This window comes from Gossypium raimondii, chromosome 8 (assembly GCF_025698545.1).
Source record: "Gossypium raimondii isolate GPD5lz chromosome 8, ASM2569854v1, whole genome shotgun sequence".
Lineage (NCBI taxonomy): Eukaryota > Viridiplantae > Streptophyta > Magnoliopsida > Malvales > Malvaceae > Gossypium > Gossypium raimondii.
Genome location: NC_068572.1, coordinates 52,295,308 through 52,317,840, shown reverse-complemented (window position 1 = coordinate 52,317,840; position 22,533 = coordinate 52,295,308). Strand labels below are relative to the sequence as shown.

General features: G+C 35.2%; 2 protein-coding genes across 4 annotated transcripts; both read right to left on the bottom strand.

The window, feature by feature from the left end:
- Positions 1–8,765: 8,765 nt before the first annotated feature.
- LOC128043068 (uncharacterized) lies at positions 8,766–9,420 on the bottom strand. Its single transcript, XM_052634877.1, has 2 exons — positions 9,341–9,420; positions 8,766–9,179 (listed from the first exon to the last, which is right to left on the bottom strand). The coding sequence occupies exons 1-2, from the start codon at positions 9,365–9,367 to the stop codon at positions 8,766–8,768; spliced, it is 441 nt and encodes a 146-aa protein (XP_052490837.1). The 5' UTR covers positions 9,368–9,420.
- Positions 9,421–16,035: 6,615 nt separating this feature from the next.
- On the bottom strand, positions 16,036–22,325 carry LOC105792070 (26S proteasome non-ATPase regulatory subunit 2 homolog A). Of its 3 annotated transcripts, none has more exons than XM_012620453.2 (25): positions 22,157–22,325; positions 21,957–22,066; positions 21,640–21,760; positions 21,254–21,313; positions 21,075–21,142; positions 20,767–20,809; positions 20,575–20,640; positions 20,426–20,464; positions 20,250–20,332; positions 19,879–19,993; positions 19,672–19,746; positions 19,306–19,464; positions 19,093–19,200; positions 18,910–19,014; positions 18,663–18,803; positions 18,478–18,582; positions 18,123–18,344; positions 17,892–18,005; positions 17,603–17,815; positions 17,351–17,410; positions 17,163–17,276; positions 16,990–17,075; positions 16,735–16,843; positions 16,452–16,630; positions 16,036–16,375 (listed from the first exon to the last, which is right to left on the bottom strand). In XM_012620453.2, exons 1-25 carry the CDS (start codon positions 22,244–22,246, stop codon positions 16,300–16,302), a joined length of 2,661 nt encoding a protein of 886 aa, XP_012475907.1. In that variant the 5' UTR covers positions 22,247–22,325; the 3' UTR covers positions 16,036–16,299. The 3 variants fall into 3 exon arrangements, with proteins under 3 accessions (XP_012475907.1, XP_052491030.1, XP_012475908.1); XM_052635070.1 differs by having other exon boundaries at positions 18,910–19,009; positions 19,093–19,151; XM_012620454.2 differs by lacking the exon at positions 21,254–21,313.
- Between the last annotated feature and the right edge of the window lie 208 nt (positions 22,326–22,533).

The following is a 22,533-nucleotide window of genomic DNA, read 5'->3' as shown; positions in this document are numbered from 1 at the left end:
GGTTCAGGCTTTTTAGGGTTTTTAAGTCCCGGAATAAATTATTTCGAGTTGACGTTTCTGTTCAAATTGTATAAAATCGCTTCTACGAGGATGCTATTTGAGAAGAAATTGTGAAATCGCGCCCTCGTGGACGCGATTTTGCTACAGTAGGTCATGTAAGAAATAATTTTTGTTTGACATTTCTGAGTAAATAGTATAAAATCGCTTCTACTAGGATGCTATTTGAGAAGAAATTGTGAAATCGCGCCCTCGTGGACGCGATTTTGCTACAGTAGCAAGTTTGGGCTAAGGCTATAAATTAGGCAGAAAATGTTCTTAGAATGCATAAGTCATAGCAGAAACAATTTAGAGAGGCTAAGAAAGTTAGAGTTTCAAAATGAGTGAACGTATTAGTGCTGTTATTTACTACGATGGTGAGGTTTGCCACACCGAGAATGGTGTTGTTTTTTTGTTGGAGAATACGGTGCGACTGTCATTTAACCAGAACATAGATTTAACAGAACTTCGTAAAAGAATTAGGCGTAAAATCTTCGGAACGACGCCAATGAAAGTTCTGTCAATCACGTATCGATTTTGTTCTTCTGTTGATCCGGTGACATATGACTCGTTCGACATAAAATGTGCTCGTAGCTTGGAGGCAATGGTGCAGACTCATCTTGCTAGTGGAGCAACTTATATTGAGTTATATGTACAATTTAAGTCACCAACTGATGTACTTCCGTCCGGTGTTTGAGATGTATACACGACCCCTGGCCGACACTCGGTTAGAGGGTTACAAAATACGAAACAGCCCATGTTCGGTAGCGGTGTTGAATGCACATCCCCCGTAAGACACTCTGTCGGTGGATGAGACATGTACGTCGGTGGCTCGACGTTTGATGCTGGAAATACGTACTGGGGAACTGTATCAAGTTCTAGTGGATGGCAATCTATATCCAATTGGGGACGTTATCAAATGCCCGGAAGAATGGATGACGTACTACCTACGACGTCAACCGGTAAGGGGACATCGTACGCTGCAGATGATTGCGGGTTAGAAGATGACTCCGATGTGGATCCACCTCGAGAGCCCGGGCCGGATTATTTTCTGAATTGGAGCCTATTCCAACAGAAGGTGAAGATGCTGAAAGGAGTTCAGATGATGAAGAAAATCCACGATTCAGAGCATACTCACCTCCAGCCCACATGCATAATGTCGATCTATCAGCAGATGATGCGTTAGAGTTTCCAGATCTACCACACTGGTTGCGCGATCGTACAAGTTCGGGGGTAGATTTCGATGAACTTGAAGTTGGTAATCAGTTTACCAACAATGATAGTTTTATTGGTGCTTTGAAATAGCATAGCATCAAAAACGGCATTAATTACCACGTCGTTAAATCAAAATCTGATAAGTTTGAGGCAAAGTGTGCGGTGCAAGACGGCACATGTTCATGGAAAATTGTCGTCTCGTTAAGGAAAAGGACAGGGTTGTAGGAGATAAAAAAGTATAAAGGTCCACATACATGTGCTGCAGGTACATAATTGAATTTATCTGAATAATAATTTTATTTTGCAATGTTGCATTATTTAATGTACTCCCTCTATAGGTGTTTCACAAGATAATCCCAAAATGGATTCAGTTATGTTAGCTAGCTTGATACTGCCCAAGATAAAAGTAAATCCCAAGACTTCAGTGCCGGTGATAATTGCCAATATCCGTAGCCAAATGGGGTACACGCCCTCTTACCGCAAGGCTTGGATAGCTAAGCAAAAGGCGTTGGAAAATATGCATAGTGGGTGGGATGCCTCATATAATGAAATATGGCAGTGGTGTCAGGTGCTAGAGAGATACGTCCCAGGTGCCATCACAGACCTTGAAACGGAACATACGTACTACAACGGCCGATTGCTACGTGGATGCCAAGTGTTCAAACGCCTATTTTGGACCTTTAAGCAATGCCGAGACGCATTTCCATACTGTAAGCCGTTGGTACAAATTGACGGTACCTTCATGTTCGGTAGGTATACTTATCGGCTATTGGTTGTAGTGGCACAGGACGGCGGTGGGAGAATTCTTCCAATTGCATTTGCAATAACACCGGGGGAGTCGTCTGATGACTGGGATTTCTTTCTCTCTAGGTTAAGGAGGCATGTCTGCCCCCAACCTGATATCTGTGTTATTTCAGATCGGAGTTGGGACGATGATCCACCTTCAAAAAATAGTGTATGTGGAGATGTTTGCATCATGAACGGCGACGGTGTTTGAAAGCTATACGTTGCTGGCGATTGGTAAAAATGAGAGCTTCCCGAAGGCATCTGCGATCCCTCCTGCGCCGCTGGCCTAGATATCGACGGTCCGCTCGACATAACAGGAAATAGAGTTGAACCAGGCATTTGGCTCCAACCTGCCATAATATTCAGAAAAGGAGAGCTCTCCGACGGCTCACCTTGCAATCCCTCTTGCGCCGTTGGCGTAGATATCGACTGTCCGCTCGGCATCACAGGAAATGAAGCTGAACCGGGCATTTGGCTCCAACCTGCCATAGTATTCGGAAAAGGATACATGTAAGGGTTAGGGTACATATAAGGGCTAGGAAACACACCTGACATCGTAGGGAAAGGCGGTTGCGTGGGTATTATCTGTTGAATTGCTGCGTCAGGTGACTGCGCTGGTGCTCTCGTTAGGCCCGGTGATTGCATGGACGCTGATGATGAGCCGGGTGACCGTCAGGGCATCGTTGAGGGGCTGCCTTCGTAGTCTTCTCGTCTTGGATTTAGAGGCCTGCGCCTTTCCATTTCGACACGTATTTGTCGCTGCCTCTCCTCTGGCGTAAGTAAATACGGCTTGCCATGGATCTTAAATCATGGCATGTATTCTAGAACGCACGCTAACTCCGGAACGATGATTTGTTCCCGAGTAGGTAGATATTCATACTGATTTTCCCACATTTCCATGTACTCGGACCAGTATCTAGGCCAATCCGTACCTAATAGTCGAAGGTCGAATTTGTGGTGCTCGTCAAACTCCTCAGGGTCCGCAGGAATCGGTTGTCTACATCCAAACTGTCGTAGCACTCTGTCTGTCTGGTGGGGATCCACGGTTGCATAGTTGATCAACACCACTTTCACGTGCCAAACGTTTAGATTTTGTAAAAACTCTTCCGGGATTACTGCCCGAATTGCCGGATCCTCGTATGGTGTCCATTGAAACTATATGAACATGATAGAAATATTAGTTATATACATAATACTAAATACTAAATACTAAATATCAATCGACTAGCGAATGTATGGAAATATCTATTTGCAATAATACTTACTTCTGCTTCCGACCGTTGCTCCAATAGAAGCCGTGTATCTTAAAGTTCAGACGGTAATCCACGATAACTTGCCGGATGGTTCCACCTAATTAAATAAATTTTTAGCATACTTTTATTCTTACAAAATCTACATAATAATTCCAAAATGTAATGTAAAATTTACCTCGTTACGGGTGGGAATGTATATGGGTGGTTCACTCGAGGACGTAGAAATGGAAAGTAAAACCGTGCCCATGATTGCAGTAGTGACAGGCAACCTCCGATGTTTGCTCTCCTCGATCGCGTTGCCCCGCACATCTCCCGATATAATGTTGCCAAGACGGCAGACCCCCAACTAAATTCACCGGCTCTTCTAAAATCAACGAGTTTTAGCAGCCACCTTAGATGTACACGTCTCCGTGACGTGTCGGGCATCAGATAACCTCCAATTACTTGAAGAATGTATGAGCGAGCATATCGGATTCTTTAAATTTCGGTTGAATTTGCATTCGGATCGGGGAAGGTGGCACGTAACCAGCCCATCTCGACCTTACCTCCATCCATTTTTTCCGGAATAGCACCCAATAGCTCGTAGTACACCGCCTCCCAATTGCTAGATTGGGCAGATCCGGTGACTGGGTGCCCGTCCACCAGCAATCCCAGCTGCATGCTGACATCTTCTAGAGTGATAGTGCACTCTCCACATGGAAGATGAAATGTGTGCGTCTCGAGTCTCCACCTCTCGATCAATGCACTAATCAGTTTCGGGTCCAACTTGCATCCCCGGCCTACCGTCGCCACGTGCCAAAAACCCGCTTCCCATAGGTAGTTCTCTACTAACGGTGATGGAGGAGCATGCATATTCCAGATATTGCATTCTAATACCCGATCTTCAGACTTTTATAACAAATAATAAATTAATAATTATCTAAAAATACATAAATAAAAAATCTTAAATAATAAATAAAAATTAAATTTAATACTTACCATTTTCATTTGCTCCCCCGATATGTGATTCCTATCAAGACGAATCAATGATCCGGCCATTGATGAAAATATAAAAAAATTTAAAATTATTTTAAAAAATGAAATTGAGGGGAAATTGAAATTAAATATGGATTTGAGAGAATTTTCGAAGGAAATTGAGAGGAAATTGAAATTAAATATGGGTTTCAGAGAATTTTGGAAGGAAATTGAGAGAATTTTGGAAGGAAATTGAGAGGATTGGAGAGGAAATATTAGATAGGATTTGTTTGTGAAAAAATAAAGGGGTGGGGGTATTTATAGTTTTTTTTACTGTTGGGGGCAACGATCAAATTTTTGACCGTTGTGGTATCGTTTCACGTTGTGTGGAGGACATCGCGTCACGTCGGTAGCGACTGGCGACGTGGAAGGAAATCGCGTCCTTGAGGGTGAGATTTCCTTCCACGCCGCCAGGTCGCGCTGACGTGGACGCGATGTCCTGACATGTACCCTGACATCGCGCTGACGTGGCTGCGATTTCCCGGAAAATAGACCATTCCGGTAAATAATCAAAAAATCGGCTCATTTCGGTAAATTTTGAAAAAAACCGGCTTTTATTGGTAATTTTCCCATTTTAGTAAAAGACCCTTTAAATGTTTCTTTTTTCAATTTGAAGTATTAGGTTCGTTTTAGAGTCTTTTTTATGGGCAATGCATTTACGGGACTATAGCGTAAAAATAGTGATAGCTGTGAGATTAGATATTTTAGCGTAAGCTAAAAAGAAAGCTAAACGTATTACACAGGAGGTCCAAAGGGACCCTTAGATTTCGTAATTAATGTATTTATTTAATTTTTTTATATTTTATCATATTCTATATGTATTTAAAGTATTTTATATTTACATAATTTTGAATATGTTTAATATTTTATAATTTATGTAAGGGTTGTTTTTACCATGTTGATGTAGTGCTCTAAGATTATTTGATATTATCATATGAAAGTTTTAAATATATATATGTGTCTTAATTTTTAAGTGATGGCATAACATAATCTTAAAGTGTCCTTTTATCAAATTTTTACATTTGTTAAGCTTAATAATTAAAATGAATCTAGTTGTCAAATTCAAGTACAATAGACAAAAAAAAAACCTAATTATTAAGTTGAAGGCTAAAAGTTAAATTAACCCATTAGTCTATACTTAATATCAATTTATATATAACTTTTTTCAATACAAAATATATGATTGTTAGTTTAAATAGCCAATATCGTATCGATGTGAATATCGTTCTTGTTTTAGTATTGTTATGTGCTTATATTAGTATGCTTTAGTATATCGTTTTGGGTTCACCGACGTTTTTAAATACTTTTCACATATATATTTAAAGTTTAGTTTTTAATTTCTTCATCAATTATATATTATTTTGGTCAAAATAAATTATATTATATATGTGTAAATATATCTCAATTGCATCTATATAAATATATAAATATATTTTAAAATTATCAATTAATTTTAATAATTTAATTTAATACCTAAATGCAATTATAGAAAAATTAAAGTGGTTAAGATAAAAAATTAAAATTGTTTAAAATTTCAAAATTTTGTACCGACATATATGGGTTACTAGAAGCCAATATTGATTGAAATTGGTCAAAACAAGTGGAATATTAACTGAAATAGAACATAAACTATATGGTATCAGTTGAAAAGCGAAATGATATGGTATCATTTGAAAAATAAGCACTGACTACCATGCTTTAAATATAAAAAGTAATATTTTTAATATCCTCTATATCCACTTCATAATACATATTCGAGATTTAGAATTATTCTTCCCAATAATGTTATTTTCAAATTTTAAATTTCTATCCACTTTTCCCTCGTTGGTTAGAAGTAAATTGTTATGATATTAAAGTTTTAATTTAGAATACCATTTTCATTTTTGGGTACTTAAAACAATTGAGTACAAAAAGGAAAATTAGGCATCACATTGGGGACCTCTTTTGCCTAAGTAAGACAAGTCTGCAAAAATCAAAGCTAAAATCAGGAGCAAACCAAATGGACTCATACGTTTCCTTTAAAATAACAATGCTCTTTTTCATGTTTTCACGACTATTTCTTTACAAATCACATCTTCTTCTAAATTTCTGCCACTTGGTTTGCGGTTGAGGACAGCTATAAGCAGCTCAACGGCAATGCAACGCGTTACCCCAATTTTATCAATTTAATTATTAATTTCGGATCAAATTTTAAATATTTAATTATTTTATGCATAATGAGGTGTTAATAGAAACAAATAACTTTCTGAAATTTAATTTGATCATTGTGTTTTTACATGTTAGATGGTAAAAGTACTATAAATGTTATTGTATTAAGAGTCGGATTCTATTTTGTCCGATGAGCAAAATAGTCTCTACACGTTGGATCAAAGTGTAAATTGGTCTTTTTTGTTAAAAATTTCATTCTTTTGTACTAGTAAAAAGTGGCGTGACTGACAGAATAATAGGACACTAACACGTGACTTGCCATATGTACCACATGCTGATATACATGGACCAGTTTTTAATATTAAAAATAAAAGAAATTTTTTTACAGTATGTCTGATTTGTTTACAAATTACATCATCTTCTAATTTTCTTCCACTTGGTTTGCGGTTGAGGACAGCTATAAGCAGCTCAACGGCAATGCAACGCGTTACCACTATTTTATCAATTTAATTATTAATTTCGGATCAAATTTTAAATATTTAATTATTTTATGCATAATGAGGTGTTAATAGAAACACATAACTTTCTGAAATTTAATTTGATCGTTGTGTTTTTACATGTTTGATGGTAAAAGTATTATAAATGTTATTGTATTAACAGTCGAATTGTATTTTGTTTGATGAGTAAAATAGTCCCTATACGTTGGATCAAAGTGTAAATTGGTCGTTTTTGTTAAAAATTTCATCCTTTTGTACTAGTAAAAAGTGGCGTGACTGACAGAATAATAGGACACTGACATGTGACTTGCTATATGTACCACATGCTGATATACATGGACCAATTTTTAATATTAAAAATAAGTGAAATATTTAACAAAATGCCTCATTTGCTTTTTTATCTAACATACATGGACTAATTTTTGGACCAACATACAAATTGACTCCTAATACAAGGACCTCTACATAACATTTACTAGTAAGATATTAAAATATTTTAAAATATAAATAAAAATTCAATATCCCTAGTCACTCAACCACCTCATGATGACTGGTGGCCGCGGCGGCGGTTCACCGGACATCATGGCCGGCCTAACGGCCATCTTCAGAGAAAAAAGGGAGAAAAGATTTTTTTTTTTAAAAGGGAGGACATCAAGTAATCAATTAGGTACCAATTTTGGGCATTATGAGGGTATTAGTCCTTCCTCAAACTTAACCGCCTCACGAACTCATTTCGTGGAATTTGTAGACCGAAAATCATCGTTTTAGTAAATCTAACCTTTTATTAAAATGATCAAATTTTGAAGTGATCTAATCACACTTAATAAAAAAATTAGTAGCAACTCTGTGTTCGTTTTTAAAATAAGAAGTCGATTTTCAAAAATGGTTTCAACATATCCTTTTCAATAACATTGCTTTTACATAATGAAATATACACTACACCAAAACAGGCTTTTAGCGGCGCTTTTTTAGGCCTTTAGCGGCGCTTTTTAGCGCCGCAGATACTTTTAGCGGCGCTTTGAAAAGCGCCACAACAGACGCCGCTAATGAATGCGCCGCTAACTTTAGCGACGTTTTTAAAAAAATCGCCGCTAAAGACCCTGATCTTTAGTGGCGCTTCTAGCACAAACGCCGCTGAAGACTAAGACCTTTAGCGGCGCTTTAGTAGAAGTGCCGCTAAAGACCCTGATCTTTAGCGGTGTTTTTGGGACAAGCGCCGCTAAAGACCCTGATCTATAGCGGCGCTTTGACCACAAACGCCACTAAAGAACTTAATCTTTAGCGGCGCTTTCCCTTCAAACGCCACTAAAGAACCTAATCTTTAGCGGCGCTTTCCCTACAAACGCCGCTAAAGACCATGATCTTTAGTGGCGCTTTTTCCAAAAACGCCACAAAATTTGGCAGATTTGTAAAATAATTTTTTTTTTATATTTTCAGCCCTCCTGTAAAAACAAATCAGAAGAAATCATATCTAAACCAGTCAAAAGTAATAAATCTATATAGTAAACAAATAAAATAATAAATATCAATAAATAAAATAAAATTCGTATTATTCTTACAAAAATGTTAAAAGTTAAAATGATAATTAAAAGTCAAAATCGAAGTATATTTACACGATAGTTTAAGACGGCGGTTGTTGCGACTGCTGAAACATCTTCATCATACTCTGAAGCTGCTGCTGGAGTTCATCGAACTTTTGACGCTGCTCGGCTTCCCTCGCTGCAGCCTCTGCTTCCCTTGCTTTAGCCTCTACTTCCCTTCTCTGCACTGTACTTCTCTCTCGCCGCCTCGCTTCTCTTCTTTGCCACATCTCGCTTTAAGTCTGCCTGGAGTTCTTCATACTTCGTTGAACCTCGGCTTCTCTCATTCTGCATCTCGCTTTCAGTTGTAGCTGGAGTTCTTCATATCTTTTTTGAACCTCAGCTTCTCTCGATGTTGCCTCCGCTTTAAGTTGTGTAATTTGCTCAATTGTTGTCGCTTGCATCTGAGCCATCTGGTCTCTTAACCTCTGAACTTCAGCTTCGGCTCGACTCCTCGAAGGCATATATTGTTGCGAGCTAGATCCAAAATATTGGGATGGGTTAACAAAAGATCCTTGAAATCGAACCCGACCATACCTTTCAGGACCCAAAACTTCAGTGATAATCCGGTTATCAATGTCGTCAATATGAACAGAACTATCACTGGAAGCAATCGCTTCGTACTCCGCCTTTTTATCCTTTAATTTTTCCTTAAAAATAAATCAAATAGTTAGGAACGCAATATATATTAAAAAACCCAATGCAACATAACTTAACAATATTTGCATTACAATAAATGAAATAAATCATTAGAAAATAAACACTATAAATTATTAAAACAAGTGAAATTGTATTAATTAAGCAAACGTACCATAATTTCTGCAGCTTCAGGAGTCATAGGGTTTCCATCTTTCTTCCTATGTGTAATGTCAAAAAGTTGAAGGCGTCCAACTTTTTCACCGGACGACAGTTCCTACAATATAATAGTAAAAATATTAATGTATGTAAGTAATAAATATCTGCCAATATTAAAAAATTGAAAATACCTCTGCATGAGCTACACACGCAAAACTTTTCGACCCAAATTGTGTGAGTGAATTTTGTTGTCGCCTACTTTTTTTCCAACTTCTTCACGATCCTACATTATGAAATTATTAGTACGTTAATTAGGAAATACTATACACCAAAATAATTACAAAATTTTATAAGTTACACATACCTCTCCTTTCTTCGAAGTCCAAAATCTAACGACCTCTTCCCATCGGTACCTCAAAGATTCCGTGGGACATTTTGTAATCTCTCGTCGAGTGTTATTTTGTCTTAAAATAGTCTTTCTTTAAAGTGCTCTTATGGTCTCTCCATCTTTTTCCCAATGCCTTCTTTACATAAGCATCGGAGACCTCTAGAGCAAATCTCGCCTACAAAAAACACAACTTAAGAAAGTAAATGTAAACGAAACTTAAACCCAAGTATTATAAATGACATACACGTTTTGTTACCTTAATGTTATCGAGAGCTTGGTTCTTGTTACTCTCGGGCACTTTATGCCATGACTCAAGTTAATTGGCAACATATTTGCATTCCGTGCTAGAATGCCCATGTATCCTGCTAAAGGCGAGCTTCGATCCAACAGTGACCAAAGCTATTATGGATACTTGGACACGCTCGACTGGATCTAGGTCGTATAAATCGCTCAGTACCGTACGTCCGCGACCTCTCCGCGTCCCACCAGTTTCATCTGAAAAATAAAAGTATTGTAATATTTAACTAATTTAAAAAAAGTCAACACACATGTAAATTAAATGTTAAATTACTTTGAACTTCTATAGGTTCCTCAGGTGTAACCGGAACATTCGAAGATCCAATAGCAGTATGTTGTCTAGTGCTGTTTGTTTCCGCCGAGTTTGGAGTACCTTGAACAATGCGGTGCGATCGCACTTTTCTTCTAGGCATTTTATTTGCAATACAAATAAATTAGTTGAAAACTTAGTATACAATTACAACAATAATATCACATATAAAATAGTTGAAATATCATCATTCGTAGATGTAATTAGATAATCGTAAAAGCTTACTACATTATAATTCGTAAATCTCTTCATCCGTATCCTGACGGACCCATTGAAATTGTGTACTAGTAGTAGGGATGTTTTCGTTTAAGTTCTGTTCTGGAAATGGCAAAGTTTGTGTTCTATCGTCAATGTCATCTTTACTTCCACTGCCCATGTCAAAAAAGTCTCTAGGGATGTTACGGAGTACAACGTACCAACCCTCATCAGTTGGGTCTTTTGAGTAAAAAACTTGTTTGACTTGAGAAGAAAATACATACGGCTCATCAATCAATTGTTGTCCTGTGTGAATCAATCGAGCGAGGTTTACCATTGTGAAACCAAATTGATCTTGCTTGATTCCACGTGCAGTATTAACATCGGCCCAATCACCTCGAAATAAGACAACTTTCCATTTGCCGTAGTAATCCAACTCAATTATGTCAGTAAGAAGTCCAAAATATTCCACATTTCCCTCCACAGGATTATTATCCCTAGCACTAGCATAACTTGTAATTGAGGAATTAACCACTATTCCACAATTTTGCGTTCTCCTCAATCTCTCGCGATATTTTGTATGAAATCTGAATCCGTTTATGAGGAACGCACTATATCTTTTAACCACCCGATTTGGACCTTGGGAAAGCCATTTAACTTCGTCGGTGAAGTTCTTCCCACTCCAAACCTATTGAATGGAAAGTAAACTGAGTAATTAAAAACGTTTTGAGTAAATATTATTATTTCTAGAACTTAAAGCTCTAATTACATACCGTTTGGCTTAACCATTCATGAAAAGATTCTGTAAACAACTTATTGATATCTCGATGTTGTGTTCTTCGAGAGCGCGAACGAGATCTCAATATTTGTTTGTACTCACTATGTTAAAAATATGTTCAGTTTGTTAATGATGAATATTTATCAAATTTCTAGAACTTACTTGCGTAAAGGTTCCATTGATTCGTGGTGAAACAGAACATATCGATGTGCTTGAACCCATGATAAATCATCTAATTCTGTAATTTCAACTTTACCGATTGGTTCTCCAGAACTTTTGAACATATGTAAGTTATGTGTTATGTAAATGAATATATGTATAATATTAAAAAAATAGTAATACTTATTTAAGTTATAAATTTATTATTAATAAAATTTAAATATAGCTTACATACGTAAATGAATATATGTATAATATTAAAAAATAGTAATACTTATTTAAGTTATAAATTTATTATTAATAAAATTTAAATATAGCTTACATAACGTAAATGAATATATGTATAATTTAAAAAATAGTAATACTTATTTAAGTTATAAATTTTTATTAATAAAATTTAAATATAGCTTACATACGTAAATGAATGCTTTTAAACTAATCTTCCTTTGAATTATTCGTGGAGAGGTATATGTGTTACTAATTTGACAACAATATATGTTTAAATTTGATGCACCATTTTACTTTGACTTATTTAAAGTATTAAAATAACAGTTTAAAGAATTTCTCCATATAACATTTTAAGTGACTTGACATTTTGAAAACGAGCATAACAACTTATGAATTCATGTTTTAAGTAAAGCAATTGTGAAGATTTATATAAATCATAAAAGGAGTATTTTGTAATATTTAAAAAAAAAGTGAATCACATGAAGAAATATTAAGCAGATGAAGACAATACTAATGCCATGTCAAAGTGCAATTCGCGTTTGATTTGGAAAATAGAAGCTAAAGGCAACTTGGTTTCACACTTAAGTTTTCTCCAAGATTTCGAGCAAACTAGGTCAAAACAGTAAGACATTTGCACATCAAAATATCCTACATAAAAATTTGCACATCAAATCCTTTGCTAAAAGCAGAGTAGCAGATGATTCCACCGACAGCATTTTTGTGCAAAAAACAGAAATTTTCCTACATATACATTTGCACATCAAATTTTCGTAAATATATATTTGTACCTTCAGAACCTTGCAGCAAACAGAAATGAAGGCAATGAAATTGAATGGACTGAAACCCTATAAAAAAGCAGTATTAACATCAGTTTGTAAGCAATGAAACCATTCCAATCACTTTCGAACCATTACACTACCTTCAGGACGGTCCAAAAAAAATGAAGAGGAAGACCGAATAAAATTTACAACAGAGGATACAATTTTTTTTAATTTCAGGATCAACAAACAAATACAAACCAAGAATAAAATTAACAAGAGAAAACCCAAATGAATACGGATTGATAATGGGGAAAGCGAACCTTGAATACTTATTCACCCGACAATCGATTCCGACGATGCTTCGCGACGTTCTCCGTCAACTATGTGTGTTAACCGAATGTACGAACCGGAGATTTTAATGTTTTGCAAGAAATGTAAACACTTTTAACAATGAAAAACGGAACAGATGAAGAATTGGGGATTTCGGTGACTTAGGGATTTCGGTGAAACACTTAGGGATTTCAGAAGTAAGAATTGGGGCTGGGGCTGGGTGAGAGCGGGGATATACCCCAAAACTGATCTGGTCAATGAAACGACACCGTTTCACTAAATTAATTTGTGGCGCTTAATAAAAAAAGCCACTAAAAATTAAATTCGTCAACGAAACGGCGCCGTTTTGTTTAAATTTTAATTGATCCTTATGCGTTTTACATGTAAACGCCACTAATAATTCACTTCTTATAATTTTTATTTCTTTTATTTATAATTTTAATTTGTAATATATTTCGATTTAATACATTATTTTAAATGATAAAATTTATTAAATTTTTTAATTTTATACAAGATGAATAATGTATATATTAGCAACATTAAAATTTATAAATAATTGAAATTATAAAAAATACGTTTTCCAATTTTAAATTTTAATCAGAAAACCTAAAATATAATTTATTTCCTTTGCGGTATAAAAACGATGTCGTATTGTCACACTTACAACCAAAAAATAAACGTAAACGACGTCGTATTACAGAAACATTTGCGGCGTTTATGTAAAACCGCCGCTAAAGCCCCGAACCGTTGCGGCGTTTATTAAGAAACGCCACTAAAGTTATTTCTCCCAATGAAAACGAAGTCGTTTTGGTTTAATTTTGTGCGGCGTTTATACAATAAATGCCGCAAATTCAACTCTATAGCGGCGTGTTACAAAAAAAACGCCGCTAATTATTCAGTTTTTAAAAATGTTTTATTTCTCTTTATTTATAAGTTTAATGATTTTTAATAGATTTTTTATTTTGATAATTGTTATGAAATTATTATAAATTGACACATTAATATGATTGTTATGTAACTAACACAATATTAATATATATGTTTCATAATATATAATATATATCGTTGCATATATATCTTTTTCTATAACCCTAATTATAATATTTAATTATAATCCTACTAATGACATATAATAAGAAGTAAAAACACAAAGAATTTACATTTTTTTGGCTTTTGTTTTAGATGAGTAATTAAACCCTAAAACCCAAAGCTATTAATCCCTATAACCCGTAAATTTTAAAATTAAATTATAAACCCTAACTCGTATTCTTCATGCGAATCCGAAACGCAAAAACCATGCATTGCAACATTCAAATCATTAACGCTAAACCATGAACCATAAACAATAAATTTGATCATTATCTTATAAGCCGTAAACACTGACCTCACATTAACACTAACATGTAAACTGAAACTCTAAACCTTAAACCTCAATCCCCAAGCTATAATCTAAACTGAAAACCCTGAACTTAATACTGTAAACCTAAAATAACAAACATTATGTAATGAACCCTAAAACCCCAAACCGTACACGACAAAACTTAAATATTAATCCCGAAACCCTAAAATATAATTTATTCAATTTGCGGCGTTTTCACAAAAAAACGCCGCTAATACCAATAAACAGTATAAAAACGATGTCGTTTTGTCTAACTTCCAACCAAATAATAAAAGTAAACGACGACGTATTAGGGAAATATTTGCGGCGTTTATGTAAAACCGCCGCTACTAAAGGTAAACATCATCAAAGCGACGTTGTTTACAATTTGGGCGCTATACCTACGACGAAACGTTGCGTTTCGATTTCACATTTCCGGTGTTTCTCGGTTAAGCGCCGCTAATATGCGGATATAGCGGCGTTTTCCTCAAGCGCCACTATTGGCTCTATGCCTCAATACGAAACGCTGCGTTTTGGTCCACATATTTTGCGGCGCTTTTGCTTTAGCGCCGCTATTGATGTGCTTCAGCGGCGTTTTTGCAGAAGTGCCACCAACTCTACTATACCTCAATATTGTACGCTGCGTTTTGTTTAACATTTTTTGCGGCGCTTAGAAACAAACGCCGCTAATTGTGTTCTATAATGGCGTTTCTATAATGCGCCGCTACTGCCAATATTCCTAACTATTAAACGATGCATTTTGTCAGATTTATTACAGCGTTTTGTTTAAAAACGCCACTAATGATGCTCTTTTGCGGCGTTTTTGTATAAAACGCCACTATGTGTCTGACTATTTACGGCGTTTTTCCGGAAATGCCGCTATTTCCCAATTTTTACCGGCGTTTTAGTGTTAGCGCCGCTAATGCCTGATTTATAGCGGCGTTTTATCTAAAAACGCCGCAAGAAATGCCGCTGAAGCCCCCTTTTGGTGTAGTGATAGTACCTGTTACGTAAGGTTGTTATTTTATTTATTTTTATTTCTTAAAATCAGAAACAAAATGCAAAAAAAAAAGTGTTGGCTGATACAATAAACTATACATATTATTTTGAAATAAATTCAAAATTAGATTTTTAGCATAAAAAAAACATGTTAGAAAGAGAATGTTTAATCAAAATTTTATTGATAAAATAAATTCTATTGTGGTATATTCCTCAATTATTTATTTTAAATTGATATTTATTATTATCATTGAAAATGTTTAATTAATTTGTAGTTCATTTTGTAGCGGAGAAAGAGAATGGTATTTTTTCATTCCCGAATAATCCTATTCCAAATGTTGGTCATGGAAAATATATTGGACACAATGGCAAACAAAATAGCTTTTATGTTTTATTTTGTGTTTTGAACATATTGGAAAATGAATGAATTTCGATTACCTACTCAATGTTACATATATTTTAAAATCAAGGTACATATGAAAATATTATGAAATAATGAGAACATTTGGTAGCAAATATTTAATGCTTTTATTTTTAGATATTTTTTTACTGCATGAATTTAATTTTTTACTATAATTTTCTGAATACCATAACTATTTGTTAAAAATATTATTTGTATTTTGCACGTTAAATGGGCCATGGGAAGACTTATAAGAGGAACAGAATATTTTAGTTTATAAAATTCCACTTTTATTTCAGTTTCATGGATCAAGTATGTTCTTATTCTAATATTTTATTCCCATCAATCAATATATAAGATTTCATCGATTTGTTATTTGTAAAAAAGTATATTTTTCGGATGCCTTATTATTAATATTTTAATAATAAATATATATCATAATTTATAAATATTCAAGAACAAATATAAAAATATTAATACAAATAATATAAAATAATTACTATAATATTGTAAGAGTTTTATATTATTTCTTTCATTGAAAAAAGCCTATTAAGTAACGCTTAAAAACCCTAAATTTTTTTCCTCCAAATTGTTTTTTTTTTTTTTTGCCTAGCGGCAATTTGCGATTATAAGCAGAGGGGCAGTTGTAAAGAAAAAACGGGAATTTTACTATTATACACAACAAATCATAAAGTAACCAAAAACTAGAAGCTAACGTAGCCTACCATGCCTCCAAATTTTCAGCTATCAACCTAATTATCTTCCATGTACTCGGTATTTTCTACCAAAATAACGTATCCCTCTAGGATGGGCGAGAGGGGGACATACCTGTACAAAATGGAATAACGTTAGAGACATCTTAAACCCATGCAACATCCCACGAGTCACTCAGAAGCTAACTTACTTTTCAGTAGCCAGCTCTGCTCTCTCACCGGCAGCCAGAAGGACAGGGGTTGAATGGGTCTGGAAACCAGTGATAGTTTTGGGTTGGCCAGGATGGCCTACAACATCAACAGCCTCCCCCACCCGAACGGGGACTGAAATAGGTTCTAGGTTTTTGTCCAAAGTCATTAACATCCTTGGCTGTACAAGAAAACAACATTATATGAGACCAAGAAAACCTGCTGCATTAACAAATACATACCAACACTGGAAAGCAAGTAGCATACTGGTATATTGAAACAAACCTTCATTGCCAAAACAAGGTAGTAAAGAACAAAATGGTATTTCCCCAGAATAATAGATTTCATATCAAGACATGCGTGCAGCATTGTAACCAAACCAGCTAGTGCAGTCCTGGTGATAACAAAAGACAACAAACTTTTCACAAGGTCCAACTAAAATGAAGCACGCAGAAGCATTTTACAGAAAGAAAGCCTCTACCCCAAGTCAACAGTGTATATAATTTTGTGAATATTTATTTATGTGGAAGAACTACTTACGGTGAACACAAAAGGCGATTAGAATGATAGGGATTAAGTGTCAACAGACCCTTCCCCATATGTACTAAACCTTGAGCAATTCGCACCTGCAAAAGCAATTCAGACTTAGTTTCTATAGCAAATGCACATGTATCGTGCAAGAAACTACAAAGATAATTACAAAAAAAACATACACAAAATAAAAGGCCAGGAACATTGTAATAAAAACTTGAAAGATTGCGTAGCATGCCAGCTATGCGAGCATTATTAGTTCCAGCACCTATCAAACCCAAGGAGATAACAGCAGCCTGTAGCACCAATATAAACACTTAAATGGGAGCTGATCGAAAACAACAAAAAATATAGAGTTCAACCATATTACCATTGCAACTTCTAAATCTGTATCATGACTAAGCCTACTTAAAGTGTCCATCACATTGACCTGTAGAATACATGTGCAACAGATAAAATGGTGAGAAAGAGGCGTATCATAACAACAACAACAACAAAAAAAAGACAAAAGATCAATTATCTCTCTGCAGCTTTCCCAACATTTTGAACTTAAATCTAGGATTTTAGAGTAAGGTACAGCAAATTGTGAAATAAGTAGTTCAGCAAGAAGTAATCAAATTACCTTTGGGTTTGATATACACAGAAGACCAAGAGCCAAAGGAACTGCTCGCCGAATTTTCTGCTCACCATACTGCAAAAAATGCTTCAGTGAACGAATTGACATCTCAAGACCTACCTCTTCAGCCATTGCTACCATGGCAATCCCAAGCACAGCAGAACCTTGGGAGGTTTCAGCGTTTTCAAGATGTGAACAATGACCAAGAAGCTTCTGGACCTGCATATAATATAGTTTTGCCAAAATTATGCTAATTTTAGTATTGAACAACATTTTAATGGATTTCAGAGAATACCGTCAGAACATTCCCAGTTCCGGCATGGGCACAAGAAAGCAATGTGATATCAACGTAATTTCTCATCTTTTTCGAAAAAGATTTTGAGACCTCCGAAGTGGCCTCCATACCTTCCTGTTAAGTAAGCATTTCTGAACAGTTAGGATATATTATTCCAAATTAGCATATCACAGTAATCATTTAAGAGAAACAAATATATATATATCAATAAGCCCCCAACAAGTTAATCACCTGTTTCCCAAGGTATATAAGACCAAGAGCAAGGACTAGAAGCCGACTTAGTGGCTGCCCTAGTTCTGACACACTTCTGCCTGTTAAAGCATCTGTAATTGCCTGCGCAACCTCCCCATTACTGGAACCCACGAAAACCAAACCCAATGAAATTGCAGTAAAGGCAATGACATCGTGGGGGACATTTTCATGTTTAAGTATGGCAATCAGGCTGTTAAGTATCTATCAATAACATTGGTAAGCTTTCTTTAGAATTACTTATGTACAGTCCACAATCTCATCCAAAAAACAAAAGATGAATATAATTGTTAAATGATGTGCATCCAATAAAAAATTACAGATAAGAGAGAGAAACCTGCTCATCTTGAGCACCTGCGTATGCAATCCCCAAACCCATAATTGCACCAATTTGGATTGAAGAATCTTCTTTATTTATATATTCACTCAGAAGTGCCAAAGCCTAAAAACAAAATAGGACACATATAGCAAACATTATACTCTCTGCATAAACCAAGAGATGAAGAGTAGAAAGAAACTCACAGGATCATAATCATTAGTAACACTACAGTTGACGAGCCCAACTCCTAATAATGCTCCAGCAATCACGTAGTTATCATCGCTATGTAAATACTTGTCAATCTGAGCAAGCCCAGAGTTGACATCCCACAATAGAATCATGCCCTGTTATTTGGAAATCCTAATATTTTAATTGAATTCCTAACAGGAAACTGAGTAACAATTTATGTGTGCCCATATGGATGTAAATTTTGTATTTCAATAAACATACCAAACTTGCTACAACACTGATCTTCGCATGTTCTTTGTTTTTGAAAAGCCAATTTCCAGATGAACCATCACTTGAAGAGTCAGCCAGGTCTGTCATTAACCTGTCCTGCAGGGGAAACGTATTAACTGATAGAAAACAACTAGGCTCCTATGCTTTCATACTTTTAAGTTTTGCAAACCATACCTTGCCAAAACCTGCATTAACAAAAGCATTGACAAATGTAGCAGCCAAATTTTCTCTAGCTGTATCAACATTTGCACCAGCAATAGCACGACCATCAAGCAAGTGAGTCTAACAAAATCGCATATGCCAGTCATCAATTTGATGAAGACAAAAGATAGCCAACACGGACAAAGTTAATGTAAATAAATCTTAACCGAGTGTTGAAGTCCAGACCTTATAGACGTCTTCTGGACATTTAGGCTCCATAGCCTCAATATCACGAGCAAGGGTGAGATAACCTTCACTTAATTTAACGTTGTTGATGATAGCCTGTGACAGTTCTCTATCTTCATCATCCTCAACCATATCATCATCAAGTTCAAAATTAATCCCCTGCAAAAAGTAAATAAACTAATACCTCTATTCACCTACATGACTAACAATTCTAAAGAAATTTGAATTAAAAAAAACCCCAAATTTAAACATGAGAAAATAATCATCCATAATTAGAAGAAACTATGAACCGTCTCATATACTCGGAAAAAATAATTCAAATCTAGTGAGCACAAAGAATCGAGGAAAATCAAACGTAGAACTTACTTGTCGAGCAAGAATGTAGCAAAATTGCTTCTTCATCAATAGATCATCACAAGAAGTGAACACCTCGCAAACATGCTGTAAGAGCACATTCTAAATTGTTAGGGAGAATTAATAAATTCACAAATGAAACTCATACTGACATCCTGAGAAAGGAGTTTTTCAAGAATGCTACATTGCATGAATCAGAGGAGCATAACAGAGACAAACCTCCAGGTTGTCAAGGAAAAGCGCAATCTGAAGTGCACTTGCAAATTCGTAAAACACAAGATATATTGAGTATGCAGTATCCATAAATAAAATGTCATCTGGATCCGGAAGATATCTGCAATGTATTGTCAGTATGAAATGTCAACATAAGGAGAGAAAGATGAACTATAGCATTTATGCATAACACTAAATCAGATATCCAGTTGAAAAATTTTAATTCAGTACTTAAAACATAATAAATTTCGAAGATGATTGATGGAGAATACTCGATTAGAATTCGCCAAAGAAGCATACAGTAGGAGAACAACAAATAACACTTCCTATAAATTGTCTCATAAACAAGTTGTTCACAAGCTTTAATTTCCAATTACCTCGCGGCACTAGTGAGGTATAGACAGGTTTTCCTGAAATTTGTAATATCAACATGCTCAGTTAAAGGGTCAAGATCGTCAACCTGCAATTGGATGTAAACCATATGTTTCAAGCTCTATAAAAGCAAGAGGGTCCCCAAATAAAAAATTGAAGGAAAGAAAAAGTTGATGAATACCTCCATCAAAAGATCAACAGCTTCAGACTCAGCATTGTGCTGTACAGAACATACAAATATGTTAGAAACTGGAAAGCATGGCAAATACTAGAAAAAAAAAATCTTCTACAATACATCAATTTCTTCTTGATATAATAAGATAACTAAACCTTCATGTGAAAAGCAACAATTTGTTCCACAAGCTCCATTAGATCGTCAACTGGGGCATCTTCACTCTGTATTGGCGGAAAAAGCAAGTAAATACAATATCTCACCATTTAGGAGAAACCTATAGAGACAATTGTTTTGAAGTGCATCACTCATAAGACTACTAGATGTCTATAAATCGTTAGAGTTCTAACCTGTCGCATCAGATACTCTTGCGAAATTTCTCCTGCCAATATCCTAAAAACAAATAAATTACCAAGTAAGGCCAAAAAGGTTTCTGCTAGGTTTTCCAACAATATGAGAAGGAAAATATCCACATAGATCATCCTTTAGATATGGATTCTAAGAAATGAAAGTTAGATTAGCAAGACAGATAAACATAAGCTATTATAATGATCTAAACAAGTTCGGCCAACAATAGCGAACGAAACATTTGTTATACAAATTTTCCAGTAGCAAAGGGGTAAAATATAATAACTTATCAGACCAAATAAATGCTCACCTCACATATTCATGGCCCCATGAACAAATGTCGCCTTCTGAACCCAACAATCTGTACTTCAAGCTCTCCTGTTTGATTTTCAAATAAAAGAAATGATAGATAATTTGGAGTAAAAGCAAGAGGGGATTGAGAAGATAAAACAGAACTTATGTAAGTATGATAAAAAAACTGAGGTCTACCCGCTTGACCTCTACAGACATGGTCAATGCCAACACAGATAATATATCAGCTAGGTATTTCTGCAAACAAATAAAAGTAATTTAATAATGTAGGATGTATGAAAAAATAAATATAACTAGAGAAGAAAATTCTTAAAATAGAAGGAAGTTCTTGATTTTTAGAATATAGTTAGTTGTAAGATGAATTTATTAACCTAGTTAACAAACAAACAAAACTATTGAAACCAATAATTAAATGCCCTGAATTTCATATATAAAGCAATAATTTCATCTATATTACCAACAAAGTCCCAATATTAAATAATGACTCCATCATAATCATCCTTCCTTGCATTGCTTAGCCAAATTATATTTACAAAAGATCATTAAAGCAAAATAAGTAATACCTTCAAACCTGAATCAAGCATAGTCTCATAAAATGCCTTTAGGGTTCGGTAATGAGGTCGGAGAAACTTCAACAGCTTTGGAACATAAGTCATGGAGCTAATTGAGGTGCGGACTTCTTGCCTAAAAAGGATACAAAACCAAATTGTAAAAATGATGATGTATTTCGGCATTGGAATTACTCCCACAAACAGTAAAACGCATCAGCCTGATGAAATATTAATAAAACATACAAGCATTCAATGAAAACCGTGAACAATAAAATAAACTCTTATTTCCTCTACATTTTTTAACTTCAAATTCGCAAATAACAGATTACCTCATGCTCTCAAGAGCTACTTTTTGGACTTCAGGATCAACGTCATAAATTCTCTCTACGCGTAACTCCAAATGTTGCTTAAGAGCCAAGTCTTCTTCTAATTGTGCATGCTAAGAAAATAAAAATCACCTAAGTTATAAGTCAAAATAAAAACAAATGGATAAAGATAACTAAAGCATAAACTCGAAATGGGGACTCACAAGATCCTCCTTGTTAACATCTTTCTTCTTGGTATCCTTAGGCAGAGGCTTGGTTTGGGTAGTTCCGGTGTCATTTTCCCGATAAGCCATGAAAGCTAGGGCATAGGGTTTCTAACTTTCCGGTTGGGAGTGAGAACGAGAATGAGTTGTTTTTTTCCGATGCATCTAGGATGACCCAAGACTCTTTATATAGGATGAGTTTATAGAGTTTAATTATAATTAACTTAATTACTTTAATATTTATACAAGGAGAGTTTCAACTGTGATTAAACTTAATATAATTTAGAATATTTATCTTTATACAGGGAGTGTAATGTTAAGAGGTAAACGTCTCAGGCTGCCTCCTCACAAAGTATGGCTACGCTAGAAGCGACTGA

What these genes read in the sequence shown, in the direction of transcription:
- LOC128043068 (XM_052634877.1), bottom strand. Translation starts at nt 9,367, where the DNA reads ATGACTCCTGAAGCTGCAGAAATTATG. An exon ending in CTGAAGCTGCAGAAATTATG is followed by an intron (nt 9,180 to 9,340) that starts GTACGTTTGCTT and finishes TTTATTTTTAAG; the next exon opens with GAAAAATTAAAGGATAAAAA.
- LOC105792070 (XM_012620453.2), bottom strand. Translation starts at nt 22,246, where the DNA reads ATGGCTTATCGGGAAAATGACACCGGAACTACCCAAACCAAGCCTCTG. An exon ending in CTGTTGATCTTTTGATGGAG is followed by an intron (nt 20,333 to 20,425) that starts GTATTCATCAAC and finishes ATCCAATTGCAG; the next exon opens with GTTGACGATCTTGACCCTTT. An exon ending in TTATATACCTTGGGAAACAG is followed by an intron (nt 18,006 to 18,122) that starts GTGATTAACTTG and finishes CTTACTTAACAG; the next exon opens with GAAGGTATGGAGGCCACTTC.